Source organism: Maniola jurtina, chromosome 22, assembly GCF_905333055.1.
Source record: "Maniola jurtina chromosome 22, ilManJurt1.1, whole genome shotgun sequence".
Lineage (NCBI taxonomy): Eukaryota > Metazoa > Arthropoda > Insecta > Lepidoptera > Nymphalidae > Maniola > Maniola jurtina.
The window spans coordinates 10,858,374-10,880,799 of NC_060050.1; the positions used below are offsets into that span (position 1 = coordinate 10,858,374).

Genomic DNA, 22,426 nt, shown 5'->3' on the forward strand with positions numbered 1-22,426 from the left:
GCGGGTATGTCGGCGGGCGCCGGCGCAGACGGAGTCCATACTTGTATAAATTCAATAACTTGAAAATATCACAAACTTGACATTGGCTAGTCAGAGTAAAGCCAGATTTAAAGAAAAAAAAAAGAAAGAGTTCCAAACTGTGCCAACGGGACCCTATTACTGAGACTCCGCTGCGCGTCCATCCGTGTGTCTGTCAGTGGGCTGTAACTTGTGAACCGTAACAGGTAGTAGTCAGAATGTGTACTATTGCCGCTTTAGCATTCAATTTCAAGTTGATCGCCATGAAGATAATGGCTGCAATGGCTGAGCGGGCTTTAGAGGTGGAAAATCGTTAGGATATAACGTTATATATATATAGGTTATATAGGTTTTTAAGTTTTATATTTTAAATTTTATATTTTTTATTTTTATTTTTTATTTTTAGTTTTGTATAAGCGTCATTATTTGTAATACTATGTTTATGTGTCGGTTTCAACGAATATGCTAAATAATGCTTGAAGATCTGCAAGATCCGGATAAAATTGATATAGTATGCTTCACGGAAACTTTCATTCCAAAAGGGCATGAAAGTAATATAAAACTATATGGTTATTTACTAGCATCTAATTACTGTAGAACAAAAAGAAGGGGTGGTGTTTGTATATTAACATTACAAGGGATAGGATCAAAAAATTTAGAATATCTACATACTATAAGTGAACCTAAAGCATTTGAATGTTGTGGGATAGAAATAGTAGACAAAAATCTATTTATCATCTGCATCTACAGAACACCTGATTCTAATGTTGGTATATTTTTTGAAAAACTAAGAATTGTGCTTCAGAAATACTGTAAAAAGAACAGGAAAATTATCATAGCAGGTGACTTTAATATAAATACACTGCATTGTAATAAAATTTCTGAGCAGTTACAGCAAATCGTACAAAATTTTAACTTTAAATTACACATTAATTTACCAACGAGAAATAATACATGCATTGATCATATAATGAGTAATATTGATGATGCTATAGGCTCTTTACATAATTACGATATTTCTGACCATAACACAGCACAAATTTTAAGTTTCAAAAATGATAACATTAAAAATAAATTATCAATGTTTATGTACAAACGTGATTATTGTAATTATAATATTGATATTATCAAAAATTATCTAAAAAGTTTGTCATTCAGTGAAGTCTATGAAGAAAAAGATTTCAATAAGGCATTTAGTAAATTTCATTCTTTGGTTACTCTATTGTATAGACTTTGTTTCCCGAAGGTAAAAATAAAAAATATGCAATACAGTGGAAAACAGAAATGGATAACTAAAGGTATTCGAATAAGCAGTAAAATAAAAAGAGCATTAAGATATAAAATATTTAAAAATAAAGACAATAGCAATAAGAATAACTATATGAAATATGCAAGAACATTAAAACATTGTATTGCGACAGCAAAAAAATTGAGTAATAGCCATTACATAGCAAACAGTAAAAATATATGTTATGCAACGTGGAAAATTATAAAAAGCGAAACAAAAAGTGACATTAGTAACAACTGCATCGAATCAGTTCTGGTAAATAATAATGAAATTACTAACGCTAAAGATATAGCAAATAGTTTTAACGATTATTGGATAAACTTGACTAATACTAGTGGTATTTGTTTGACAAAGCGAAAAATGAAATCTAGAATAAATCAAAATATAACTGGAAGTAGTCTCTTTCTCAATCCAGTAACGGAAAACGAAATATTAAAAATAATACAATCCTTGCGGAATACTAAAGCAGTAGGCTATGATGAAATTCTCACAAAAATTATTAAAATATGCAAAAATGAACTAGTGCCAGTTATAACATACCTAGTCAATTTGTCGTTTGAAAGTGGTGAATTTCCAGATGCCCTAAAATTCTCGGTGGTCAAGCCACTACATAAAAAAGACGACAAAAAAAACCTTAATAACTACCGCCCAATTGCACTCGTATCTATACTTTCAAAAGTCCTTGAGAAAGCAATGTATGGCTGATTAACTAATTTCTTTACAAAAAATAATATAATAAATAAGCAACAATTTGGCTTTCAAAAAAACAAGTCGACGATATTAGCTGCATTTAAACTGGTTAACAAGATAGCAGAAAATATAGACTCTAAAAAACCCACGTGTGTAATATTTTTTGACATGAGCAAGGCATTTGATTACGTATCACACACCATCTTGTTAGATAAGTTGGAGCAAAATGGCATCAGAGGACCAGCTCTTAACTGGATGGAGTCTTACTTAAAAGATCGTAAGCAATGTGTAGAGATCAATTCTATCGACGAGAAGGCTACCATAATAGCCCACCAATCAAACTTCAAATTTAATAGATTCGGTGTTCCACAAGGAAGCGTCCTTGGACCATTATTATTTTTAATTTATATCAATGACCTTCCTAGCGTGACAAAAAATGACTGTTATTTATTCGCTGATGACATATCAATAATCGTGACATGCAATAATAAAAATGAAATCAATATATATGAAAATGACATTAATAATGAAATTAATACGGTGGTAAATTGGCTGCAGGATAATAATCTTAAAGTTAATATACAAAAAACCTCATTTATGCAATTTAGTTTAAGTGACCGTTCTAATAACTACAACCTCAATATAAATTATACAAATACCCAAATAGAAGAAGCCTTGCATGTTAAATTTTTAGGAGTACTTCTAGATAAAAATCTAAAGTGGAAAGAGCACATCGAAATGGTATGCCAAAAAATTCATAGATATGTTTATGTGTTATATAGATTACGAAAAACGGCCTTTCTAAATACAGTCCTGGCAGCCTATCATGGCTATGTCGCATCAGTACTTCGATATGGCCTCATCTTGTGGGGAAACTCTAGCGAGGCTGACAGAGCTTTCATAGCCCAAAAGAGATGTATAAGAGCTATGACAGGAGCTTTTTATTTGGATTCGTGTCAACCACTATTTAAAAAATTACGTATTCTCCCACTTCCGTGCATGTATATCTATGAAATCTGTATTTTTGTCAAACAACATAATGATCTATTTATAAAAGCAAGAGATATTTATCCGAGAAATACAAGAAACGGCGACAGACTGGTCATTGCACATAGGTTTTTTAATGCATCTTACGGAAAATGCAGCTATGTCATGTGTATAAAAATATTTAATAAGCTCCCTCCCGGCTTACGGATATTACCCCTCCAACAATTTAAAAAGAATCTTTTTACATGGCTAATAGATAAATGTTTTTACTCGATAAATGAAATGTTGGCACATTAGATTAGACTATTTAATTATAACTATAATTGATTTGTAAAATAATAATTCCTATTACACTAAAAATATTGACATCAAAATAATATATACTGTATATAGAATTTAAGTTGATTAGAGTAGGTACATATTAAAAATAATTTTGAATCTATTAATGTTGAATGAATTTGTAATAATAATAATTAGAATATTATATATTTATAATGGTATGTCAAGATTGTATTCATGACTATGTTATTGTATTATTGCATACCGAAAGGTAGAATTTGGAGCACCTAACAATAATAGTTTTAAGATCTGTAAACTAACCCAAATTCGCAATAAAGATTATTGAATTGAATTGAATTGAATTGAATAAATTTTATTCTATTCTATTCTATATACAACCGTTGGTGCACTTGCCTCTAACGTCTGCCAGCTGTAACTTGATGTAAGGCCACAGATACACCTATAAGTTTTACTCACGTAAGTAGTTTACTAATGTCACCATTTCTTGGACAAATTTATTAGGTGAGTAAAACTTACACGTGTAGTCACGGCCCAAAAAAATATCCATACTAATATCATAAATGCGAAAGTGTGTCTGTCTGTCTGTCTGCAACCTTTTCACGCCCCAACAGTTTAACCGATTCTGACGAAATTTGGTACAGAGTTAGCTTATATCCCGGGGACGGACATAGGCTACTTTTTATCCCGGAAAATCAAGTTCCCATGGGATATTTAAAAACCTAAATCTACGCGGACGAAGTCGCGGGCATCCTCTAGTAGAAAATAAAAAACATTTTAAGTATCTACTAATATTTATTAAGTATCTACTAATATTTATTGTACTTCAATACATATTCATCTAACGATGTTTTCACTAAATGTCATCGGGACATTCTCCTCTATATCATGACAGTGGGCCTTGAGGTGAGGTTGTGCCCACGCGTGGGCAGGCTTGGTCTTGGCAGGCTGGGCGCTGGGTTTCGGCGGCGGCACTGGTGGCTTGAACGACATCTGGGACCCGTCGTATTGAGAGAATATTTGCATTGGCGTTCTGAAAGATAGATAAAAAAGGTAACAAGTGTAAATTAATTTATAACAAGTGAAGGTTACAGTAACTAGAAAAGAGCTGATAACTCTCATTATTAGTTTCTAGAATGTGTCTGCAAAATTTCATGGACTTTGGTTGCTTAATCTATACTAATATTATAAATGCGAAAGTGTGTCTGTCTGTCTGCTACGTTTTCACGGCCCAACCGCTGAACCGATTTTAAAGAAATTTGGTACAGACTTGGGATACATCCCGGGGAAGGACATAGGCTACTTTTTATCCCGGAAAATCAAAGAGTTCCTACGGGATTTAAAAACATTAAAAACCACGCGGGCGAAGCCGCGGGCATCCCCTAGTATATAATAATGAAATTGGAACTACGTTTGTATGAAGCGAGTGACGGAGAGACCCCTCTTAAATATTATTAATTCGATATCTCTCACTTTTGCATTGTTCTTGCTGGGTTAGAGATTCACAAAGAGCATATTCAATGGCATCTTATTTTCCTAGATTTTACACAGATCACTTCAGCCCAAACTTTGTTACCTGATTTTTTCATTTCTTCTATGATGGCCTTTACTGATGTAGTATACAGTGCTCCGGAGACGGCAACGTGGGGTCGAAACGACTCACAAATACTCACAGCTTATTGAGTTCCTGCGGCCAGCTGCCTCTCGCCAGCAGCGCTGCCGCAGCGCTGCGGACGGTGGGGTGGTAGTGGCTCCGTAGCACGCACGCCTCGTACGCGCTGGCGGCGTGCGCGTTGCAGTGCTCCGGAGACGGCAACGTGGGGTCGAAACGACCCGAACCCACCGTCTCATCGGTTTCGAACAGTGATGAGACTGCTTTGCTATGCTAGAAGAAAAATAATTGAATTTGAACGACTATTGGAATGTCTCATAATGCCTTAGCCACCAAAATCGTCAGCCATCTTGAATTTGAAAATGCCAAAAACCACAGCCAATCACATTCAAATCGATGCGCCCCAAAATACTTTGAAACGACACCCATATTGTTTTTTTTTAAATAAATAACACTCTTGAAGTCGGCTGGTTATGAAAATAGACGTCATTTTCATTATCAGCTCCCCGAAAAACCACAGCAATGACACCCTAAGCGATTTCTTAAATAAAGACAATTGGGCTATTTTGAAAATATTATATTATACCCATATCAAGCGGCTTTTGGGAATGTTGTAAAGCACATATACGCCATATTTATGAACACTTAGATTTCACATATCCCCTCCACGGTTGCTGGTCCTTACTTGTGTCAAGTGGTGCAGCAGCGCGAGCGCAGCCAGCGCGCCGTTGTGCTGCAACTGCAGCGCGACAGTCACCAGGCGCTTGCTGAAGGCGCGCAGCACGGCCGGCGACACGCGGCGCGCGCGCCCGCACAGCGCCCATATCGCCTCTACGATGATTGACGCGTCGCCGTGTGTTGCACCTGCGACATAACAATGGAGAAACTTATTTTTATAATCACCATTATGATTACCGTCCCACTACTGAGCACGGGTCACCTCTCAGAATGAGAAGGTTTAGGCTATAGTCCGCCACACTGTCGCAATGCTGATTGGCAGACTTCACGCAGCTTTGAGAACATTATGGAGGAACTCTCACGCATGCAGGTTTCCTCATGATGTTTTCCATCACCGTTAAAGCATGTAATATTTGTTTAAAATGCATATATCTCCGAAAAGTTAGAAGCTCATGTGCGGAATCGAACCCTCAACCTCCCGGTTGGAAGGCAGACAACTTGACCACTAGGCTATCACGGCTTTGGATTTTAATTTTGAAAATTAAATTTAAAAAAATTTGAGTTGTCTGCCGTTATCAGTAATAAGTTGTTATGGTAGCCCTCTTCTCGAGGTAGCTCAAATGTATGGACGGATGAAAGTTGGTTGTATGTTAGTGTGTTTGTCTAAGCGCCATCATCTTGCAACTGTAGCGACCGCCACAAACGAATGAGCCGTGAAAAGCTAGCAGACATAACATCGCATTTATAACATTAGTGTGGATAGCTCCCTAGTGCCTAGTGTTACCTGCATGCACGTGCAGCGTGTTAGCGTAGAGATGGTTGTGGAAGTGCACGGGGTCCACGTTGAGCACGTCGCCGGCGCCGGAGAGCACGGCGAGCACGGTGCGCACGCACAGCAGGCGCTCCCGGTGCCCGATCAGCTCGTCCTTGAGGAGGCGCGACAGGATCGCCACCAGGTCGGAGTAGTACTCCAGGTTGATTACGTGCGTGAATCTGTGATGAGAACACCGGTGTGCTACAACCAGCGATATGAGTATTTACAGGATTTGTAATAAGTGCTTCGAAAGCGGCGCGGAAAATAAAAGCATTGACATTTTAATTTAGTCAAATTTTTAGACCCATCTCTATGGACTATCGTGAAGTGTCGCTTCAGTACTGAGTGAATATACATATCACAAACGACATCAGTCGAGTCGCACGGAGCCGCTGCATGGTGGCGACACAAGACCATGCCGTGTGGAAGTGCCTACAAGAGACCTAAGTCCAGCAGTGGACGTCCATCAGTTGATGATGATGACGATGATGACTAACTTGGCGAGTCCGTTGAGCGCGGCGGCCAGCAGCCTGGACCGCGGCGCAGTCTTCAGCAGGCGGAAGTAGATGTGGAACACCGTCTTGGTCACCTCCGTGAGCTGTTTCTTGCGCGACGCCTCGTTCTCCTGCGCTTCAGTCTCTAGCAGTTCCCGTTCTACTTCTTTCAGTTTCTTTGCGCGCTATTAAAAGAAATAAAACATATTCACACGCAGTAGAAATGAAACCGCTAAGGAGACAACTTTGAGAGAATGAGACGAATGCAGAGTAACAGGAGTGGGATAGTGTAGGATTTATTTAGCATAATAATGGTACAGATTCTAGTTGCAACAAAATTTTTGAGTATTTGCATCTGGTTCTTACCAATGTAATAAGAAAAGGGCAGACAAACCTAATTTAGTTTAAAACTTTCAAACCTCACGCCTTTAGGTGCCAGTCTTAAGTCTATTAGAGTAGACTAGACTGGTATAGAGTACATAATAGTTAAATCGATGTTAATTAGATGCGCTCAGAATCAGTATCATAGTCACCAAGTTAAAAAATTAGTTTACATTTTATTTCACATTACATTACAATTGTACAGTCTTAAAGTTTTCAATTATAAAGCCTCAATAGCTCAACAGTTGAAGAGCGGACTGAATTCCGGTCGGCGATCCAAACCCCACCCATTGCACTATTGTCATACCTACTCCTGGCACAAGCTTTACGCTTATTTGAAGGGAAAAAGGGAGTGCCCCTTTTCCCATTCCCATCCAATTAGCCATGCTAATCATGGCTAATATTCTTTGAAAAAAAAAAACACCAAATGACATGAGTCAGCTCCTCAGATCTACTCACCTTCTTCTCTTTCTTGGAAAGGTTGACGATCCTCTTCTTGTGTTTCTCCTCCTGTCGTTTCTTATGCTGTATGTCTGCCTGCTTGTTCAGCTCCACGTCCTGTATCCTGAGTGAGAGCAGGCAGTCCAGGGCGGCAGGGTCGAGGCGGTCTCCGCGACGCTTAACCAGTTGGTTGATTAGACGCACAATCTGTGAGAATCGACAAGGGATCACTATATTAGAAACAATCCAAGATGTAGGATTCTGGCGCTGAAACCTATCGCATGGATAAAAAATAAACTAAGTAAAAATCAAAATGTGCAGAGTTTATTTTTTAATTTTATTCAGATACAAGTCAACCCTCGCTCTCACGTGGCGGTAAGTGATGATGCAGTCCAAGATAGAGACAGACTAACTTGGAAGGGATATGTAATGTAAGTAACTTACAGTAAGAGTAATTTCGCCCTTTTTGTCTTCAGCAAAGACTTGCTCACAGCTGTCGGTGACCACTTGCCGCGCCGCGTGCTCTCTGCTGTCCAGGAAAGGGATGACGCTTTGCGCAATGTTGGTCGCGTAGTTGAAGTTGGGTCGCGCGACCAGGAGGCCGGCCATGCATTTGATTGATACTAGTGCTAGGCTTTTAGTTGGCTCGTCTAGTTTTCTACAAAAAAAGAAAGTGTCTAGAGACCACAAGCAACAGTTTGTTTGATTACAAAAAATTAAATAGGTATTTTAGAAAGAAAACATTTATTAGGGTTACCAAATATACCCAATACATATCCAAAGGGTACCAAAGGGTAAAAACGGAGCCCCATTAATGTCACTTTGCTGTCTGTCTGTCTGTCCGTGTCACATGTCCAAGAAAATTGAAAGTAAAAGGCAGATAAAAGTGGAATACCTGTTATCCCCTTTTTTCCTTCTGAGAACATTAGCAGCCTTTTCCAGCCTTTGTAGGTATCTCTTGTAGAATTCCAGTAGCTCCTTTTCATACTTGTACAGTGCTAAAGTGTCTTTCTTCACTGAAAAATAATGTTATATTATACTAGATTAAGATTTTATCACATACTATGATTAAGATTTTTTTAAATCCCAAGGGAACTCTTCGATTTTCCGGGATAAAACGTAACCATGTCCTTCCCCGGGATGCAAGCTATCTCTGTGCCAAACGTCAAAATCGGTTTAAGGGATAAACGGTCCAAAGCTAGCAGACAGACAGATAGACAGACACACTTTCGCATTTAGAATATTAAGTATGGATTACTAGAATGGATTTTGTATCAACTAAGCTTTTTTATTTTCTTAAATAAACAGATAAGGTGGCTCAGCCCATTATGACTCACTTTTTTATGATTTTTGTGATTTTTTTTAATCTACACTTCAAAGAATTTCTGAATAATTTTTATATACATATCAAAAATGGTGGATCTGGGCGCGATTCCCAGGAAGGTTCGAATCCCGCCGGTTCCACAAGTTTTGATATTATTATATTATTTATAATAGACTAAGCAGCTTTCGCTGATGCGTATTTATTAGAAGTGCTTCGAGTTTTCCAAATATCTGTCTAATCTATTCTTGAACTGGATAACAGAGCTGAGTGATAAGTACTTAAAAATGATGACTTACGTTTAATATCTGCATAGTCTTGATGCCGTATCTTATAGTCGGGCAATATGTCCCAGAACACCTCTGCTGCGGAAACTGTGGCCAGCTTCCGCACCGATAATAGGTTCAGTGCCCCATCCTTCAAGCGCTCCTCCATCAGGTATAGGATTGGGAATAGGTTCTTTAGCTGGAAAGGAAATATCATAAATATATCTGTGAAGGTCGCCGCAGTTGCAAAAAGAGGGCGCTTCTCACTCACACCAAGACATCGATCACCACTTACGACACTTTCACTAGATGGCAGCACGAGTACCATACAGCTGAAGCTCAAGTAAAACACGCAAATCTGAATCATACTAACGGAGCGTTTAGGAATTCTGCACTATATATAGAAGTTTCAAGATACAACCTTCAGCCAGCTGGCGCTACTAACAAGGTCAACCACTTGGTGGGACATTTTCCTTTGGTATGGTCGAGCCCACACACTGCTCTCGTACAATCTATACTAATAGTATAAAGAGGTAAAGTTCGTAAGTTGGTTTGTAGGAAGTAATTTCTGGAACTGCTGAACCGATTTTGAAAATTCTTTTACCCGTAGAAAGCTACATTATTTCTGAGTGACATAAGCTATATTTTACTAACAAAAAATTGGAGATCCCTGCGATAATTGTAATAAGCTACGGTGCGAAGCTGATGCGAGTCACTCATATATAAATTTAACCTTATTAGTTTGCATTAAGGAACAAATTTTAGAAGCTATTTAGTAGCATTAGAGTTGTGATGGCCAAGTGGTTCAGACATTCACCTTCTATTTATGTGCATTTTAGGCAATTGAATATCACTTGCTTTAACGGTGAAGGAAAACATAGTGAGGAAACCTGCATGCCTGAGAGCTCTCCATAGTGTTCTCAAAGGTGTGTGAAATCTACCAATGCACACTTGGCCAGCATGGTGAACTATGGCCTAAATGCTTCTCACTCTGAACGATCTGTGCTCAGTAGTGGGCCGGCGATGGGTTGACCACGATATTGAACATTAGCATATCGCTGACACAACCTTAATGTTTTAACGCATCCCACAATCACCTAACATGCCTAAAGAAGTTTTGATTTCAATATACAATACCTTTTTCTCAGGGCTCTCCAACAAAGAGGAGCAGAGAGCACCGATCCTCAGTTTATCGTGCCTCAATTTGTCCCGTCTGGCAGCCAGCAGCTCCACAGTTGTGACCTCATCTTCACCTTCAGTTGGTTGTGAACTGTCTTCAATAACCTCCATGCCAGAGTCTGATCCCGAGTCACTATTTGTTTCGTCAGTTTTGTCTGCTTTTTGCACTTGATTGTCATTTTCGTGTTCTGATTCGGACTCTAGAAAACAAAGAAAACAAATTAGAACTAATAAGTAACACACTGCTTAGGAGCAAAAATTAGGGTTCCATACCTCAAAAGGAAAAATGGAACCCTTATAGGATCACTTTGTTGTCTGTCTGTCTGTCCGGCAGTCGTGTCTGTCAAGAAAATCTATACTTCCCCTTGATCTTGAAACATGAAATTTGCTTGGTAGGTCTTACAGCAAAAGTAAAGGAAAAAATTCAGATACCATGAATGTGGTTACATCACAAAAAAAATTAAAAGGTGTTCAAATAATTAGTATTTTCAATTTTCAAATTAAGATAACTATACCAAGGGGGGTATCATATGAAAGGGCTTTTCCTGTAGATTCTAAAACAGATTTCTATTTGTTTTTATGCATAATGGTTTTTGATTTATCGTGCAAAATGTCAGAAAAAATACCCAAGTACAAAACCCTCGATACGCGAGTCTAACTTGCACTTGGCCAGTTTTTATTAGGTGATTTTTTTCACAAGTGAAAAAAGTGTTATGAAATCTGATATTTTCATACTTATAATCAACTTAATAGATGTTTCACTTTTCACATTATTGTCTTGCATACTACTAACAGGTACAACATTAAAGCAGGTGATTCATTGAATATGGAACATGTCATAAAGGTGGCCTGTGTGAAAGAAATATCCTTCAGTTACAGTTAACTGCTGAAATTAAATTTGCATCATGCGTACTTTACCATCACATTCTTCTGCTCTCTCCATCACACCATCCTTAGTCTTGATAGGCAGTAGAGGCCTCATCTTCTTCTTCGGCCTCTCAGAGAGTTCCTTCTCATACTTCTCCTCCACTTCACTGTCATCCGTGTCACTCTCTGCTCCACTGTCACTGTCACTCATGTTTGTGTCAGCCCTCTTTATTGGTTTAGGGAGTTTCTCTTTGTTGCGTTTGCGTTTTGAACCACGTCTGAAAGTATTTTTTATTTAGATTAGATTTGAATAGGAACTATTTTATAAACTATGACTTATTTGTATAAACTTCAATAAGTGGTTTTGTGTAGCCAAATGAAATAACCACTATCACTCTATTCAGAATTCTACCAGAGAACCCGAAAGAGATTCTGAGTTCCTAAAAATTTGTTGGTTGGTTCTCATTAGAACAGAATACAATAGAATGATTTTTTAATCCAATAAAGTTTTACAAGTGCTTTTGACACATTAAAAGAATTTGCCACAGCTTCAGAATGCCACTGTGAAGGAAAGCATCGTGCGGAGAAATGCATGCCTGAGAGTTCTCAATAATGTTCTCAAAGGTGTATGAAGTCTGCCAATTTGCACTTGGTCAGCATGTTGGCCTATGGCCCCAACTCTTCACATTTTTCACCAGTGCTCATAGTGTGCCAGCGATGGATTGATTATGATGATGATGAAGCTAATTTTGTGATACCCACTTGTTCTCCTGTTCATTCTCTGGAATGTTAGATAACAACTGTGGCTGCTTGGCGAGTCTATTGGCTATGTATTGCTGCTCTTCTTCGTCCAGCATATCAGCCCACTCGTTACTTGAAGACTCACTTTCACTGCTATATTCTGGCTGTGTCTGTACTGGCACCTTTTGCTTTTGAATCTTTTGCCTGTGTCGCTGTAGCTTCAGTTTACCTTGCTTCTTCATCTTGTTAGTCGTCTGGTTGTTCCTTTTCGCCCTACTAATCTTTAATTTACCTTTTTTCTGCTAAAAATACATAATTTAAGAGGTTAAAGGATAGTTTGTATTTGAAGCAGTAAACGGACAGTGGAGTAGTTGTGTGACTTACCGCCATATTATTGAGTTTATTGAAACTTTTCGCGTAAAATTTATATGATTTGTAGAATTAAAAACGAATAAATATTGCAGTAAAATAATGTGCAGCGTGCTTTTGACATTTCACAAGACAACAATACATTTTTGACACTGACAAAAAAGCAAAAATGACAGTTTTGACTGCGACATATCGTGATACGCAGTTTCACACTTAGTTAGTTAGTATATAAAAACATTTTTAAATATTGATTTCTGAGAAAAATCCACGAATAATTTATGAAATCTAATCTTTCAGAACTATGACTTATTTTTCATCAAAAATAAGTATTGCAAAAAAGCTTGGTTTTTGGAATTCATTATGTAATATTTCGATGATTATTGCGTAGAACGAAAAAAACAAGTTTTGTTGTGATGACTCCGTTTTTGAACGCACTGACAAACTTTCTCATGTCAGTTGAGAAGACCTCGAAACTTTCTTGCGCTTTTAAATTCTTGTTTTTCTAGTTTTCCTGACTTTGAATAATCGTTTGGCGTAGCTAGTTCCTTAATAGTCATAGAGTTTAAGTAAAAAAAATGTGTGGGCGGTGTCGTTTAGTGCTGTTTTATTAGTGAAAAAGTTGGTATGATGGTGCCTCAACAACAGAGGCGGAGACGTCGTAGAGCAGCTTTATCTAGGACTGCGGAGCGGCGTGTAGTGGTCGTAAGGGGTGCTGGTGGGTTTGGGTTCACTATAGCTGGGCAAAGGCCCTGTGTTGTGTCTGCTGTGGCTGCGAATGGGCCAGCGGAGCGTGCGGGATTACGCGCTGGAGACGCGCTGTTAGCCGTCGATGGAGCGAGTGTTGCTAGAGCTCCTCACGCCTCAGTAGCACGGTTAGTCGCAGCAGCCCCTGGGCCGATAGCGTTGAGCGTGGCGCCACGAGAATCTCCACCAACCGATACGGAAGACACAGAGCCAGAAGAGAGAGCTAGGACGCGCAGGAGATACCCGCCGCCTCGTCGGAGGCCTCACCCAGCTATGCTACATCATCCAGGTATTTTTATAGAAAATATTGATGATGGAAATTTAAGTAAGTAGATAGTGTAGATAATATTATGCATTAGCTTGCATTAGTTTCATTTAATTAGTAAGCTCATGCATTATATGTGTTTCAATGTCATTTTGTATGAATGACTCGCACACCAATTACTGTACATTATATTGATGGTACTGTAACATCAGAAAGCTTACAAGTTCCATCAAGAAATGTACAAAGTTTTGTCATAATCGGATAAATGCTATACTTAAGGGAAAAACAAAGAAACTATTTACTTATTGAACCATTGAACTAAATTTGTATAATAGAGAAGGGCTATTTCAACAAATATAGTGTTCTATGAAACTCGATAAGTTCAGAGCCTCGATTCTTAATTTAAAAAAGAAGAAGAAAACTTAAAATTGGTATGACAATGGACTGCAAGTTAAAAGCATAGGCAAGTTATGTCCTGCAAAAATGTTTATTTAGAATGACCCATCCAGTGCACATACCTGAATAAATAATACACAGACATATTTTGTGCTGTAAAACTTTTTGTATGCAAAGGCAAAGTTTTAGCTTGGAGTTCCATTAGTTAAGAGTGTTAGTTAGTAACAGTTGGATTAATTCTTTTTCAATACAGCTGCTTGTAAAATGCACTTTCAATGCTAGTAAACATGGCTTGTAAGATAAATTTAAAACACATTACATTTTTTAGTAAATACAGCCATTTTGAAATTTATATTAGGTTTTTTGTTTGTAGTTTTTTCTTTTTACTTTAAGTATGATTATTTTAAATGTGGATTAAAATAATTAGGAAGGAAATAAAATGGAATTAACTCTGCCTGATATTATTTTGAGTCACAAAGCCATCTTGTTTATATTAACCTATTTACCACCCTTATATCACAATGTACTATTAAATCAAGCATTGAAATGAAATTTTACAGGTTGTCATGCAGCTCCAAGCACGTCTGGTGTCAATGAGATACTGCAAAACCTGAGTCGAGCTCAACTCACGCCAAATCACTTGGCACGTCTTGAATGTCGCGCGGTAGTCGGATACCTAGGAACCATAGAAACACCCCAAGCATCACCAAACGCCGCCCCGGGCAATGTTAGAAATGCTGTACGAAAATTAAGGCAAGAAAGAAGAACTGCTGCACCAGTTTTGCTCTCTGTACTTCCTAATGCACTGCTTCTACGTCGCCCAAATGCCCAAATACTTGCTCAATATCAAAGGGAGAGGATATTATATGCTGGGTGTGGTTCAGATGCTGATAGAAGATTTTTTGGACTCGTAACAGCTGCTGAAATTACTGATCTAGAAGCAGAGGCGTCCCATAGTTGTCATGTATTTGCTGTCGACCCAAGAATGGCAGAGCATGATGTCCATATTACAAGGGCGAGAGAGTTCCAAATTGCTTGCACTCGAGACCCAGTAGCAGAAAGATGTCTAGAGTTCCCACCCTCTGCTGAATATGTCGTAGGTGTCGTAAGGGGTATGTATTCATTACCACCAGATGACTGTTCCAGTCCTACTATACAGCAGATATCAAAATTAGTCAAAAATGATAGTCCAGTGTTGGGAAACTTTTCGCGGAGACCTGTGATGAGAACACCAAGAGATCGTCGTCCATGTAGACACGAAGAAGTAAGGGTAGATCCACCAGATTTTATCGCCAATTCACCACAACCAAGTAATCACAGTGAAGTGACAACTACGTCCAGCAACAGTGACTCAGGTATCGGTTTTCATAACGACTGCCGAAATATTGCTGATAGGATACTCGTCGTGGATTTCGCTGGCCAGCAACCAGCTCCGAGTCGGTTCCGTCAAGAAATACCAAGAAGACCTATGGGTTTAGTCGGTTGCAGCAGCTTTGATGCTGATGGATCATTTCTGTCCAATACAACACCAGTTGTGGACGGATTCGGAGGACAAGGTAGACCATTGAATTTAGATGACGTAATCCTCAATGCAAACGAACTACCCCGTCACGTAAACTTAAGAAGCGAAGAAGACACGTACAACTATAACAATGTGTATGGAAACCTTCCGTCTAGTTCCAGAAGTTTTAATGGAGCCGTTTACGACCAGGTTTACACAGAAAATGAGGGGCATTACGAATTTATTCCATCCCAATTGGAAATGGATGAGATAGACAGAGTAGCGGAAACTTTTAACTCGGTAGAAATATACGAGGAGAGACAGCGTCGTTTCGATTACCAGTCAAACGAGTCAGTAGAAAATGTCACCGTTATATCTGGTACAAGTAAAGCGAGTGTAGATTCTGTATCTGTGTACTCATCTCGGAGTCATGAGGAAGCCAGGCCATCTCGAAGGAGGCATTTGCAGGCTTCGTTAGATGATATGCTGGTGATAGGTCGTAGAGATCCACCGCCTTCTGAGGATAAAGATGATGATAAATTTTTACATCCCGCTGCTGTTAAATGCAAAGTAAGTTCTACTCTCTCAACTAACACCTTAACTAGCTGATCTCAATCTTGCTATGTAACCCATGTATGTATAAGTATAAAAAAAAAAAGAAAAAAAAGAAAAGATATACGAAACACGTGGATTTAGATTTTCAAAAACCCTGTGGGAACTCCTTGATTTTCGGAGATAAAAAATACCCTCTCGCGCGGCGGAAATTGTATCGCTCCGCACATTCACGCTAACTTGAATGGTTGGCGCGAACATAGATCAAGGGCTGATTTTTCAATTTTTCAAAACGTCAAATTTATTCCTTAGACTAGATGATGCCTGCGACTTCGTCCGCGTAGAAAATTTGCCGAAACTTGGATTATATGCCGATAATAGAGCCGGAACATAATCGAATATTCACTGTAAATAGAAAGGTTCTATTTCTCAAATGACTTTGATGATGAATGAAATGAAAAAATGATGATGAATGAATGAAAACTTTTTACTTTGATCTCTCTCTATTGTTTTTCTTCAAAATAAAAAATTAAAAAAAAAAAATTGTTAAATCTACACAAGTTTAATCCTTTTACAGGTCCGCAAGTCACGGCCGTTGAACATTCTGTCCAAAACCAAGTATATTCTTACGGGGAAAGCCGAGAGGGAGAAGAAGGAGAGAGAAGAGACGTCGGAGAGACGTAGAGCAATCAGCGCCAGTGCGGGGGACGTATCAGGGACGGGGGAAGGCTTAGCAACGGAGGGATTGCCACTTGCAGCCAGCGAGCCTGATCTGAGAGACTCACAGGTAAGTCTATACAGGAGTGTGAGGAGAGAGAAGTCGGAGAAATTAAGAGCAAACAGCGCCAGAGCAAGGAATTATCAGGGATTGGTAAGGGTTGTTACAAGGATAGCCAGAGAGCCCAATCTGAGACTCACAGGACTATGCAGAAGAATGAGGAATTTTGCTTTTCCGGGATAAAAAGTTGCCTATATCAATTTCCGGGTTGCAAACTACCTCTGTACCAAATTCCATAAAAATCGGATAAACGGATGAGCTTTTAAGAATCCTCAGAGAACTCTTTGATTTTCCGGGATATAAAGTAGCCTATGTTCGTCCCCGGGATGTAACCCTAACCCTTTACCAAATTTCATCAAAATCGGTTAAACCGTTGGGCCATGAAAAGGTAACAGACAGACAGACACACTTTCGCATTTATAATATTAGTATGGATACCTCGGGTATTGGCAAGAAAATATGATGAACATCGAAATTCCCTGGCCATCTATAATTGCAGATAGGTAAAGATGTGATTATCTGCAATTTAAACAAAATATATTATTAGCTTCTAATTGTATCTACGTTAAAACTAGTAAAACGTGACATATTCCCTATCATCTGTTTTTTGATATCCGCCATGTTAATTAAGCCTTGACGTCATTTCATACTCTGTTTTTTACCTTACGTAACCAATAACCATAGATTAAACATATTATGAACTATTTCCAAGAAATACTCCCAAACAAGTCCCACCCACTCAATGCTGTTAATTAGAGCCGAAACATAATTACGATAAGGGGTATTAACAAAAAAACCGGCCAAGTGCGAGTCAGACTCGCGCACCGAAGGTTCCGTAGTACGGAAGAAGTAAAACGGTAAGAAACACTTTTGTTTAATGAGCTGCAAAACTAACTTTGTTTGTATAGGTTTATTGTTAATATTTAAAAAAAAACTTGATAATTAGAGCGTTAGTTTAACTTTTTCTGTAAAATCTACATAAACTTCTTCTGACCATAATTATTTCAGTTTCTTAGATTGGTAAACTTTGGAGATATGAGAAAAGGAACGATATTTTTTTCGACATTTTGCACGATTAATCAAAAACTATTATGCATAAAAATCTGTTTAAGAATATACAAGTAAAGCCTTTCATATTACCACCACCACCACCCTAGTTGATATAGTTATCTTACTTTTAAAATTGAAAATACTAATTTATTATTAGTTCACAGGTTTCACACATTTTCACAGGTTTCGGATTTATTTCCTTTGCTTGTGCTATAAGACTAACTGTCCATTATTCTATGTCAATGGGAAGTACACTATAGATTTTCTCGACTGACATGACAGACAATAAAGTGATCTTAAAAGGGTTCCTTTTTCCTTTTGAGGTACGGAACCCAAAAAAGATATCCATCTACGATAAGATTCGTAATAAAGTGAACGCGTAGTTACGCGCGTACTGGCGTCATGCGCCCGTTGTTACGGGTGTCAACGCATTTGATAAGAGGCTTGAATGAAATGATAAGGTGCATCATATGATTGGCTTGGTTAGCCATGCGTTGGGTTTGCGTCTTTTGGCCAAGCCTTTGGAAATTATTGTGAAGTACAGTGAACTCAAAAGAAGTAGTCCAATCTGTAGTTGTGAGGTCACCATTCTAGCATTTTGGGACCCCAGAGTTCATCGGTTTGAACCCAATTTAGGATTTATAAATTTCCAAATTCGCCCTTCCCGGGAATCGAACCCAGGACCTTTTTTACTATTTAAATACAAGTTACAGCAATCTCATCTGGTGGTAATTGAATATGATGCAGTCTAAGATGGAAGCGGGCTAACCTGGAAGGGGTATGGCAGTTTTTATCAAATCCATACCCCTTTGGTTTCTACACGGTATCGTACCGGAACGGTAAATTGCTTGGCGGCACGGCTTTGCCGGTAGGGCGATAACTAGCCGCGGTCGAAGCCTCCCAATAGACCAGACCAGAAAAGAGATTATAAAATTCCAAATCCCGCCGGGAATCGAACCCGGGACCTTCCACTAATAAGAGACAAAGCGCTCACCCTTGGCCAGGGAGGTGCTTGTCATGTCTACATGATTGTTAGGTCGCCGCGCCCGTATTTTCAATTCGCTTGTAATTGAACAATACTAATAATAAATGTAAAGTCACTGACTATTGGCCACTTTAGATAAATGCAAAATTGTGTCTGTCTGTTTGCTAGCTTTTTATGGCCCGTCTGTTTAACTGTTTTTAACGGTCGGTACAGAGATAGTTTACATCACAGGGGAAAAAATAGGCTATTTTAGTCCCGGAAAATCAAAGAATTCCCACGGGATTCTTATAAAACCTAAATCCACGGGACAAAATACGTACTTGTATACTTAATAATAAATGTAGGTAAGTACAGGGTAATTTATATAATAACATCACATTAATATTACACAGGCGAAAGTTTGTGTATAATATGATATGTGTGTGTATGTTTGTTACTCTTTCACGCGAAAACTACTGGACGGATTTGGCTGGGAATGACGATAGATTATTCCCTGGATTAACACATAGGCTACTTTTATCTTTACTTTGAAGAAAGTAGCTTCAGTCTGGATTTAAATACACCTACAGATGTTTTTTTTTTCATTTTTTGAAAAAATTAAACAGCCAGTATGAAGTGACCCCACTATTCACTCATCCAATTGTGTCCGGTAGCGATCCTTGCAGTTATATGGACGAGGTCTGCATGTCGCGAGCGTTTTATCTTCCATTCCCCGATTTATTGTGTCATCATCCCATGGTACGTAAAATTTTACTTTTTTTTTTTAAAAAAAAAGCCCTTTCATATTATGATACCTACCCTACTTGGTGTAGTTATCTCACTTTGAAAATTGAAAATACTATGATTTATTCATGAATACATTTTAACATTTTTTTTTTGTGATGTAACCACAAATTCCCGGTTTGCGGATATTTTCCTTTACTTGTGCTATACCTAAGCCCTACGGCGCCTACCTATCTGCCTTTCATAATACTAGGTCAACGGGAAGTAGCCTATAGGTTTTCTTGACTGACACGACAGACGGACAGATAGACAGACAACAAAGTGATCCTATAAGGGTTCCGTTTTTCCTTTTGAGGTACGGTACCCTAAAAACAGCAAAAAAGCCACGCTGGCCAAGTTTCCTACCAATTACAATCCGGGTATCTTTAAAACAAGAGTGAATAGGCACCTTCTAGGTAAACGCGTCCCATCTTAGACCACATCATCACTTTCCATCAGTCGTGATTGTGGTCAAGCGCTTACCTATAATGAATAAAAAAAAATATTGCAAGAACCGTACTTACAAGTGAGCCGGTGATGGTTCCAAGCGTTTCAACTAGGCCATCATATGTTTTCACATGTAGATTTGTATCTAAATCTTGATCTCATCAGTTTAATCGAGCCGCACCGGAAGTGGTCCAGTGAATCAGGCATTCCTTGTTCAAGTGGGCGAGACCAATTGACAATTAAGACTCCCGTTGCTTGGCGCTTCTTTTCTGACATGTATTTTTATTCAATTGAATATTTTAAATGTCCACTATTAGACGAAGATCTCCTGCAAGGATCTTCACAGAACGTTGTCACTGGTCATGGATAGTTTGGCCTGTCAATGACCTTGGTTCTCCTGCGGACCCCTTACCTACATCCAAATCTGTTCAGAGCCGCTTTAGGGACCCACTGGAGCCCAAACTATTAGCAAGCTCAAGTGACAGTGAGCAGGCTATATGCCTGTCGTAGAGGCGATGGCTGTTGGAGCCGGAAAGACCTTGAGTGGAGACCGCGTATAAGCAAGCGTAGTGTGGGACGCCCTCCAGCACGATGGACTGACGATATAAAGCGGCTGGCGGGAAGTGGTTGGTTGATGAAAGACTGAAGACTGGGTCTGGCACTCTTTAAGGAAGGCTATGTCCAATAGTGGACTTCCACAGGCTGATGAAGATGATGATGGAGGGGTATCGTTAGAATCCTTTCACGCTCCGATCGTCTGAGCAAAAGTCAAGAACTCTCGAAGGCCATTCGAAAGATAGTTTTTTTTTAAATATAGTTTGTCGAGATGGTTTTTTTTAAATATAGATTGTCGTTCGTTAAAACTTTCCCGACATTTGTCACGTGGCTTCCGTTTCAAAAGGCGGCAAACACAAGTGCAACAATAGAGTAATGCATATAATGTTTGCTGTAGAAAGTAAGGAATTGCGTCAATTGCTCTTAGAAATGTAAATGCGATCGTTGGTAGGCTATATTTAGATAGATTAGGCGTGATGCGCTATATTTAGAAGCCTTTAGAACTTCTGATAACGTGATAACTGCGATAACAAACAAGCCACTGGAAAATTATCGTATGTGAGGGCGCGTGATGATAAACAATTTCCATCCGACTAATAACGAAGAAGCAAATTAAATAAGTACCTACAATTTACTATAGATCTATGGCCGCGATTACACCTGTAAGATAAAAATCTGTTTTAGAATGTACAAGTAAGGCCTTTTCATATGATACCCCACTTGGTATAGTTATCTTACTTTGAAAATTGAAACACATTTTAATTTTTTTTTGTGATGCACCTATCCACAAATTCAGTTTTCGGATTTTTTCCTTTACTTGTGCTATAAGATCTACCTGCCTGCCAAACTTCATGATTCTAGGTTAACGGGAAGTACCCTATAGGTTTTCTTGTCATACACGACAGACGGACAGACGGACTGACCGACAGACAGACAACAAAGTGTTCCTATAAGGGTTCCCTTTTTCCTTTTGAGGTGCGGGACCCTAAAAATGAGGATCTAAAGATTTCTGAAGGAGACGATAAGAGTACTTAGTATTTATTTTTAAACATGTCAATCAGGCAGTGGTTAGATCTAGATTAGGTTGAGATTCTCAAATCTCAACACCTTTTTATCTTGATTTCGCAAGATGACTATGTAATGTGAATTGTGATAATACAGTCCTTATTCTAAGAATCAGATTGTCATAAGTTTTACGGTTCCGTACCTCACAAGTAAAAAAGAAACCCTTATAGGATCACTGTTGTTTGTCTGTCTGTCCGTGCGTCCGTCGTGTCTGTCGAGAAAACTTATAGAGTACTTCCCGTTGACCTAGGATCATGAAATGTGGCAAGTAGGTCTTAGTAGGTCTTATAGCACAAGTAAAGGAAAAATCTGAAAACTGTGAATTTGTGGTTACACCACAAAAAAAACGTACCTTAAAAATTATTTACTAAATTACATTATAGATGACGCAGTCCATCATTAACTTGCAGTGTTCTACAAAAGTCTTAGGTGTACTTCGTACGACAGTACGGAACCCTTCGTGTGCGAGTCCGACTCGCGCTTGACTGGTTTTTAGGGTTCCGTTTGTTTGTCCGCGTGTTACGGATCTTTAGCTCGTAGACGAAGTGAGTTAGAAATCTGAAATCTTGGTGTTTGGTGTAGACTGTAGACCCAAAACCGAATATTGAATTAGAAATCCAATAAATTATTTTTCTACATGTAGTATAATCTATAAATAATATGAATTATTGTCTTTTCGGTAAAAAAACAAGCAGATAGACAGACAGATACACTTTTGCATTAATAATAATATTAGCATTAGTATTAGGATTAGGTTGGTAAGTAGGTGTTAGTAATATTGGCAACAATATGTACTATACTAATTTATCGAAATTAAAAAAAGAAACTTCGTCTTGTTTTGGAGGTGTACCTAATCTTCGAACAAGCCAAAATATTGTCGAAT

The 22,426-nt window shown here is 38.6% G+C and overlaps 3 protein-coding genes across 4 annotated transcripts in view; 1 reads left to right on the forward strand and 2 right to left on the reverse strand.

Moving 5' to 3' along the window:
* Nucleotides 1-12,395, reverse strand: part of LOC123877044 (trafficking protein particle complex subunit 2-like) — a 31,674-nt gene extending 19,279 nt beyond the window's left edge. The window contains exon 1 of the mRNA XM_045923558.1: nucleotides 12,379-12,395. The gene's annotated coding sequence lies outside the window, so the exon portion shown is untranslated. The remainder of the gene's footprint in view (nucleotides 1-12,378) is intronic.
* On the reverse strand, nucleotides 4,071-12,610 carry LOC123877015 (nucleolar complex protein 3 homolog). 2 transcript variants are annotated; one of them, XM_045923502.1, is made up of 13 exons: nucleotides 12,459-12,610; nucleotides 12,096-12,376; nucleotides 11,385-11,611; nucleotides 10,425-10,666; nucleotides 9,321-9,486; nucleotides 8,596-8,716; nucleotides 8,145-8,358; nucleotides 7,719-7,907; nucleotides 6,882-7,063; nucleotides 6,355-6,563; nucleotides 5,578-5,756; nucleotides 4,954-5,165; nucleotides 4,071-4,313 (listed from the first exon to the last, which is right to left on the reverse strand). In XM_045923502.1, the coding sequence occupies exons 1-13, from the start codon at nucleotides 12,462-12,464 to the stop codon at nucleotides 4,118-4,120; spliced, it is 2,424 nt and encodes an 807-aa protein (XP_045779458.1). In that variant the 5' UTR covers nucleotides 12,465-12,610; the 3' UTR covers nucleotides 4,071-4,117. The 2 variants fall into 2 exon arrangements, with proteins under 2 accessions (XP_045779458.1, XP_045779459.1); XM_045923503.1 differs by having other exon boundaries at nucleotides 12,096-12,373; nucleotides 12,459-12,604.
* Nucleotides 12,611-12,875: 265 nt separating this feature from the next.
* The window catches only part of LOC123877012 (regulator of G-protein signaling loco), a 72,352-nt gene continuing 62,801 nt past the window's right edge, over nucleotides 12,876-22,426 (forward strand). Inside the window, exons 1-3 of the mRNA XM_045923492.1 lie at nucleotides 12,876-13,476; nucleotides 14,409-15,919; nucleotides 16,479-16,688. Coding sequence (XP_045779448.1) covers nucleotides 13,068-13,476; nucleotides 14,409-15,919; nucleotides 16,479-16,688 — 2,130 coding nt within the window. The 5' untranslated portion in view covers nucleotides 12,876-13,067. The remainder of the gene's footprint in view (nucleotides 13,477-14,408; nucleotides 15,920-16,478; nucleotides 16,689-22,426) is intronic.

Coding starts and splice junctions, on each gene's coding strand:
- LOC123877015 (XM_045923502.1), bottom strand. Junction 9,487..10,424: donor TGGAGAGCCCTGAGAAAAAG/GTATTGTATATT, acceptor TTTCCTTTCCAG/CTAAAGAACCTATTCCCAAT. Junction 7,064..7,718: donor TTTCCAAGAAAGAGAAGAAG/GTGAGTAGATCT, acceptor TTCTTTTAATAG/CGCGCAAAGAAACTGAAAGA.